Genomic DNA, 7811 nt, shown 5'->3' on the forward strand with positions numbered 1-7811 from the left:
AATTTTTGACCGCCGGTGCCCGGGATCGAACCCGGATCTCTGGCATGCTAGTCTAGCACTCTAACCGCACGGCCACTACCGTCGGTGAGAAAAATATAATTTCTCAAAATTTCCAGAACAATATTTAAGAATTAATTAACTTAAATTGAAATAAATAATTTTTTTTTTTCGATTAAAAAAAAATATCTTTCACCTTAACACAATTTTTTAAATAAACCAATGATTGAATGATTAATAATTCATCATTTATTATCAATTGATAATTATTTATATTAATTATTATTATTATTATTTGTTATTAATTTTATGAATTATTTCAGACATTGCCGAAAGCTCCACCACATTTGGCGATTCGAGGACAGATGGAGAGACGGCGGCCACCGTTTCTCAGAGGCACTCCAAAACCCGAGGTAGATAAATAAATAAATGAAAAGCAACAATCGCAACTTCAAATTTCCCGGGTCATTACGCGCAGCGCCGGTCGCATTTTGTACTAAATTTAAAACATAAACAAATTCATAACCCCCGAAACGTCAAAATGTGACAGATGAAAATACACGATACGTTTTTATAAATAAATAATTAATCGAAATGCACCGGAAGTGTCGAACTCAATCGGAAAATACAATTATTTGGGCCTTACCGAGTTGAAAAGGAAAAAGTCCATGTAAAATTCAAAAGAGCCGATAAAATGTCTCGACGCCGATTGGATTTTTCCCTTTATCCGGTAATAAACAATAAAAAAAATAAACAAATACTTCATGCCAAAAAGATTAAATCTCCTAATTTTTCCCTTATTATAAAATTAATCCAATGATAAAACTGTCTAATTTTCAAATTTTCAAAAGTCGTTTCTGCGAGTAACTGAGTTTTCGAGTAATATCTCGAAATCTAAGAGAGATACAGAAATAAATATAGTATCTTTTTTCTAGCTCTGATTTCCCTCTACAAAAAAGGTCCCATAAAAAATTTGGCTATCTCCCCCAGATTCCGAGATATTCCAGCTAACTGATGCACTCGAACCAACAATGACCAGTTACCTGTGCTCCAGGTGATGATTTATCAAAAGACATTTAATTCCAGGCAGGAAAGGCCTCGACCCGGGACCCAAGTGGCGTGGAGCCCCTGGGAAGTGATGAGGATTACTCCCCGGATGCCCTGGCCCGCCAGAACTACGAGCTGCGCAGTCGCCTGGAGGAGGAGTCCAACAATTACAAACGTCGTTTGAGCACCTATCGTCAGGCCCAGCAGCACCAGGCAGCCCTGGTCTCCCGTCTACAGGCAAAAGTCCTCCAGTACAAGCAACGGTGCTCTGAGCTCGAGAGCCAAATGATAGAGTCCCTCCCACTGATGGAAACCACAAGAATTCCCACAGTTTCATCCAGCAGTACTTCCGCCCTGGAGGCAGCACACCAGACCCTCCGGGACATTCGCGAGGAGCAGATCCTGGACCTCGACACTGCCCTGCGAAAGCTCTCAGAGGAGCGCAGAAGATCCGAGAAACTCATCGAGCTGAATGCAGCATTGAAGAATCAACTGGAGGAGTCAGTGAGAACGAATGAGGCACTCACCAATGATCTCCAGAAGCTGGGGAACGACTGGGAGGTACTCCGTGAGGAGATGAACATCAAGGAGGACGAGTGGAAGGAGGAGGAGCTGGCGTTCAACGAGTACTACACCTCGGAGCACCACCGACTCCTCAATCTCTGGCGTGATGTTGTCGCCCTCAAACGCGTATTCTCGGACATGAAGTCCTCCACCGAGAGGGATCTCACGAAATTTCAGCACAAATTGACAGCCGCCACCAATGACATGACATCAGCCTGCAGTGGAGTGAAACTAGCGATTCAGGTTCAGGCCTCTGCCACTCAGCCTCAGTTTCAGGGCTGCCAGGAGACGTCTGACATTAAATCGGAGATGACAGCCTTGAGGAATCAGCACGAGGTGGTGGTGAACGACGTCAGGATGAAGGACGAGAGGATCAATCAATTGATACGAGAGATTCACAATCTTGAGGAGAGATGTGGCGAGGCTGAGGCGAGTGTGGGACAGGCTGGAAGGATTCAGGAGGAGATGGAGATCCTGGAGGCTGCCCTTAGGGACATTGCTCATGCTGTCATCCAGGATGCTGAGAGCAGAGAGGCTGAGAATACCCAGGGACAGCATGTACATCTCTCCCAGAGTGCACCGATACCTCAAAAGTCACCGAAGAGATCCAATCGCAGCAATACTGTTCCAGCATTTGCTGAGAGCACCATCAGCGCTGTTCAAGCATCTCTCCACAAGTATCAATTGGCAATTCACGAGCTCCAGGTGAAGCTGCAGACCAGCCGGGAGCAGTTGGCACTCACCAAGAAGCAGGCTGACTCCGCTGAGGAGAGTGTCACAATTCTCGAGGACAGGAGCACTGAGTTGATCGTACAGTTGGATAACTCCAGGGTCCAGTGTGCGCAGCTCATTCAGGAGAGGGATATGCTGCAGAAGAGTCTGGATCAGGCACGAGGGGACAAGAATAATTTAGAGAAGAGTAGAATTGAGATGAGTCACACCATCGAGGAGCTCAATAATGACTACGAGAAACTCCAGAAGATGAATAATAAATTGCAGAAGTGCTGTGACAGCCTCGAGGATGACAAACTCTACCTGCAGAGTGAACTGGATAGGATGGGTAAAGACAGTGAGATCAGGGAGATGAGTTTCAGGGCGGAGGAGGAGCGCTGCAGCAGAATGAGGGAGGAGTTGTTGACTGTTAGGGAGGAATTGAACAGAATCTATTTGTCCAGGGATATGCTGGAGCAGCAGAAACTCGAGGGTGATAATCTTCTGACGGTCATCGAGAAGAACAAGGGTGATGTTGAGCTAGAGCTGGAGAAAGTACTCCTGGAGAAGACTGATCTGCACGATGAGTTGATGAAGATGGAGGCGATATGTGGTAATCACGAGAAGGACAAACAGAGGCTTGCTGAAGAAATTAGGAGACTCGAGGAGGACAGGTCAAAGCTGATTAATCAGTGCAGCGATCAGGCTGGTGATCTCGGCTCTCTCAGGAAGGAGCTACTCCAGGCTGAACAGGCGAGACTGGATTTGGAGTCTGACAAGGTGACGTTGCATGAGAAGATCAAGTTCCTGGAGATTGAAAAGGAGAAAGTAGAGATTGAGTTGGGACAGGTGACGAGGGAGAGGGGAGACTTGTCGAATCAGTTGTCGATGTTGGCGAGGAAGAAGGAGTCGTTGAATGAGGAGCTCATGAGGATCAGGCAGAGACTGGAGCAGGCGAATGAGATGAATGCCAGGTTGAACAGAAATCTTGAAGAGTTGGTGAAAGATAATGAGGAGAAGCAGGTGCTCCTGGAGACGAATGAGAAGGAATTCCAGAGGATGCAGGAGCTACTAGCGTCTATGAGGACTGAGAAGGAGACGTTGGAGGGAGTTCTATTTGATACTCAGACTAATCTCGAGGCAACGCACGCCAAAAAGATTCAGCTGGAGAAGGATCAGCAGGAGTTGTTGGTCAAGCAGGAGAGCCTCAAGGGACAGATTGCGAGACTGATGAAAGACCTGGAGAACAGTGAGAAAAGGGGACAGGAAATTAAGCACAATTTGACGCAGCAGAGGGGGAATCAGGAGGCAGAGTTCCAGGGGATAATTGCGAATCTCAAGAAGAACAGTGAAGACACTTGCAAAAAGCTCAACGAGGAGAAGGAGCAGGTGAGATTATCACTGGAGAAACGCCTCCAGCAGACGATAACGTCCCTCGAGTCCCAGAAGGAGGAGGAGGTCAATCAGCTCCAGATGAGGATCGACGAGCTCCAGCAGCACATCGATAATCTCTGCCAGCAGCACGAGGAGGCCCTCCTCAGGGCTGAAAATGACAAGCAACAGTCTCTCCTCATTGCCCATCACGATCAGCAGGCGCTCATGGAGAAGCTGGAGAATCTCTATCGAGAGCTCGAGGAGGAGAGAAATACTCTGGAGCGTCTGCGAAGAGAGGCGAATTCCAGAGCTGAACAGGACAGAAACAACATCAATCAATTGAGGGACGAGTTGAACAGATTGAGGACAAAACTGGAGGAGACAAAACTCCAGGATGACGAGGAGAGGATGCGACTGGAGCTTAAGATCGAGGATATCGGGAAAGAGAGGGAGACGGTGCAGAAGGAGTGCGAAGAACTGAGAGTGCAGCTTCACGTTGCTGAGGACAAGGTCGACACTCTCCAGAATCACCTCCAGGAGACGACGAGAAAGCTCAAGGACGCTGAGAATACCATCGAGACAGTCAGGAAGGAACTCGTTGACGTCAGGAGACAATTGACAGATTCTAATTACGCGATAGAGAAATATGGTAACACCAATAAAGATCTCCGGGATCACGTGAAGAGGATCGAGGGTGATAAGCGAGAGCAGGCGAGAAGTCTGGAGGAAGCACACCAGAAGATCGCCAGTCTTGAGGACACCAGGACGAATCTAGAGGCGGAGAAGAATCGAGTGCAGTTGCAGATGAGAGATATGGAGCACGAGTTGATACAGATTCAGCAGCAGTTGCGGTTCACCCAGGACGAGCTCCAGAAGAGTCAGTCAGCGAATTCCCAGGCGCAGACTGAGGAGCGCGAGCTCCAGGCGCGACTTGCCAACGAGACTGAGGAGCGTGAGAGGCTTCAGCTGCAGCTTCATCAGTTGAAGAAACAAGTTGTGGATCTGGATAACAGTCTGGAGGTGACGAGAACAGAGTTGGGTAGATTGAGGGCGCGAGGTGATGAGGAGGACGAGAGGTGGAGGGGAAGGGAGCAAGAGCTGCTGATGAGACTGGAGGACAGCCGGTGCAGGGAGAGAAAATTGGAGGACCAGAAGCATAATCTTGAGGTTTGTCTTGCTGATGCTTCGCAGCAGTTGCAGGAGCTCAAGGCGAGATTGGGGGGATCCGAGGGGAGAGTTCGTGCACTTGATGGTCAGCTGACGCAGTTGGAGGCGGCGAAGAAGGAGGTGGAGCAGAAGCTGAGCAGCGTCGGCTCGACCCTGAGGAGAATCGCTGGAATTCAGCTGGATGGAACTGTAAGTATGCCATTTAAACTGATGAGTCCCTCGAGGAGGTGGAGTCCTGTTCGTTCCCATCAGGAGCACGACGGCAAGTGTGATGTTATCCTCGATGTTGACCCTGAGGCTGTGAGGAAGGGTGTGAGAGCCCTGATGCAGCAGGTGGCGCAAATCGAGAGGGAGAGGGACGATTGCAGAATTGAACTGACTAGTGTGAAGAAACAATTGGGTGAGGCATCAGATCACCAGAACAAGAGTGACTCCAAAATGAATAATTTGAGTGCATCAGTGAGAAATCTTCAGGACGAGAAGGCAGCACTCGAGGCTAAATTGTCCCAGAAACAGACGGCGTATCAGGCGCAGCACGAGGCACTGCACTGCAAGAGTCACGAGGTCGAGTCACTTCGGGAAAAAGTCACAGCTCTGGAGCTGGCCATCTCCAGTGAGTCAGATGAGAAGGGCCAGTGCGAGGAAAAGCTCGATAAGATGAGGCAAACACTGAACAGACTGGAGAACGAGAAACGAGGACTCCAGGAGGATCTGGGAAGATCTGAGGCTAGAGCCACTAAATTGGAGCTCCAGAGGATGTCCCTCGAGGGAGATCTTCAACGTCTCCAGATGGTGCTTCAGGAGAAGGATGGAAATCTCCAGAAATTGCAAGATCGTCTCGATGTCCAGATGCGTACCTCCACTGGATTGGAGGAACGATGTGCCTCTCTCAAGTCCACGATTGAACAGCTGAATCTTGCGTTGGAGAGAGCTGCTGCATCAGAGAATGAATTGAAAAATGAGATTGGAGTTCTGAGGAGATCTAGTATGGAGCACAATGCAATTAATCACAGCAATAATGAGAAGCTCAAGCAGCTGCAGAAGCAGTTGGCAACAGCTGAGAATGAGCGAAGAGTTGTCCAGGAGCGATTGGATGCTGCACAGCAGACAATGATGGAGCTCAAGCACAATAATCAATCGGTGATGGATCAGAACTCGAGGTTGCAGAATGATCTGGCAAACAACGAGGTGCAGAGATCTGGGCTGGAGTCACAGCTGAGGCTTGCCAGCTGGCCCCAGGAGGGCTCCAATAAAGACGAAGAGGTCGTCAGGCAGTTGCAGATTGCCCAGAGGGACAGAAGTGAGATGAGAGGAAAAGTCGATGCTCTCAACGATAAAGTCAGGACTCTGGAAGCTGACAAGAGAAATCTGGAGAGGCAGTTGCAGTCAGTCAGGGCCAGCGGAAGTCGCAGCAAGAGTTACGAGCGTCCTGAGAAGGCTCACCTGGAGCTGGCTGGATCGAGCATCAGTATGGAGATCTTCGAGCAGGAGAATCGTGAGCTGAGGATGAAAATCAGGCGACTTGAGGCGCAATTAGCTGAAAAAGAAGCTGAAGTTATGAAATGCAAGACTCTTCATTCACACACCCATTCACACTCGGCTCTGGACTCGGGGAGGGACAGGATGGCTGAGATCGAGAGGCTCAGGGCAGCTCAGCTACAGGCTGAGAAACTCCTCGAGGGCAGGGAGCAGAGCCATCGACAGCAAGTGTCCAGACTTGAGAGCCAGATTCAGCTGTTGAGGGAGCAGTTGAATCAGGAGATAAAGAGACGACAGCTTTATGTTTTGAGGAGCTCAAGGGCTGGCAGGGAAATGCAGCATCTCAGGCAGGCACTTGGGGATTCACTGAGGACTGTTGCCCAGGATCCATCTCTCGATGCTATTCTCCTGGAGCATGAGGCCAGGAAACTTGATACTACTGTCACCAGTACCACTAGTCTACCACCATCTCTGGCACTTCCTCCACCTCCATCGTCTTATGATCGAAGATCTCCTCTTCCTTGAAAGGGCCGTTAACTCGGTCTGTCAGCGACGTTTTGGACTAATTTTGGAGGTTTTTATAACGATCTTTCCGGAGTTTTTTTTAAATTTACACTTTTTTATGGGGAATATCGACATCGCAGTGCAAATTCATACGAAATAGTCATTAATGTCATTTTTTTGTAGGTTGTAAGGATCCAGTCATTTTTTTTAATGTTAAAGTGGAATGATCTCTGATTTTTATTATCTCAAGTGAATTTTAATCGATTAATGATTAATTGATTGCTTTGTGGGAATTAATTTTGATGGGAAAGTTGTGAATGTTTTACTTGTATTTTTTTTAGTCAGTGGATTATGGCGATGCGTCAGTATTGATTTTATGGTTTAAACAGGGATTGAATATTGATTAATTAATATTATGGGTATTAACAATTACTTATTTTATATGAAGGAGCAGATAATCCGTCCAGTGAGAGGTGAATTCTACGTTTGGTCTTGATCACGAGACCAATATCGTAAATCCTAGGAAATGCATCGTAGATAATCTTTTAATTTGTGACTAAGAAATTTAATAACGACTTGAATGTCTGGAGGTAGCGGTTCCAGGGGGTGTGTTTTTCTTCCTGGAGGAATGGAATTTTTTAGAGGATTGTAGAGGTAATGGGGACTGCGTCGGTTCTCAGGTACAGAGAACACTAGACGTCTAGTCTCAATAATCACACGAATCGCGGTTTAGACAAGATATCAATGAATCGTATCCCTGACAGATCACTCGATGAAAACTCGATGATAACTTCATTCACTCATCAATTTATTGATTGGGCTGATCGATAGTCGATCGTTGGTGGATCTCGATCGATTGTTAAACGATGGATAATCGATTATTGGTCGAACGAAATTATTAATTGATCGATGATCAAGCAATACTCGATGATAACTTGATTAATTCATCAATTTATTCATTCGATTGA

The 7811-nt window shown here is 47.3% G+C and overlaps 1 protein-coding gene and 1 long non-coding RNA gene across 2 annotated transcripts in view; one reads left to right on the plus strand and one right to left on the minus strand.

The window, feature by feature from the left end:
• LOC105266775 (uncharacterized) overlaps positions 1–1154 on the minus strand; it is a 4647-nt gene extending 3493 nt beyond the window's left edge. Inside the window, exon 1 of the long non-coding RNA XR_892190.1 lies at positions 1041–1154. This is a non-coding gene — a long non-coding RNA (uncharacterized lncRNA). The remainder of the gene's footprint in view (positions 1–1040) is intronic.
• Positions 608–7059, plus strand: Root (ciliary rootlet coiled-coil, rootletin). The gene is made up of 2 exons (XM_011305177.1): positions 608–727; positions 1084–7059. Exons 1-2 carry the CDS (start codon positions 692–694, stop codon positions 6862–6864), a joined length of 5817 nt encoding a protein of 1938 aa, XP_011303479.1. The 5' UTR covers positions 608–691; the 3' UTR covers positions 6865–7059.
• Positions 7060–7811: the final 752 nt, after the last annotated feature.

Source organism: Fopius arisanus, unplaced genomic scaffold, assembly GCF_000806365.1.
Source record: "Fopius arisanus strain USDA-PBARC FA_bdor unplaced genomic scaffold, ASM80636v1 scaffold00041, whole genome shotgun sequence".
Taxonomy (NCBI): Eukaryota; Metazoa; Arthropoda; class Insecta; order Hymenoptera; family Braconidae; genus Fopius; species Fopius arisanus.

Coding starts and splice junctions, on each gene's coding strand:
- Root (XM_011305177.1), top strand. CDS start 692: ATGTCTCGACGCCGATTGGATTTTTCCCTTTATCCG. Junction 728..1,083: donor TGGATTTTTCCCTTTATCCG/GTAATAAACAAT, acceptor ATTTAATTCCAG/GCAGGAAAGGCCTCGACCCG.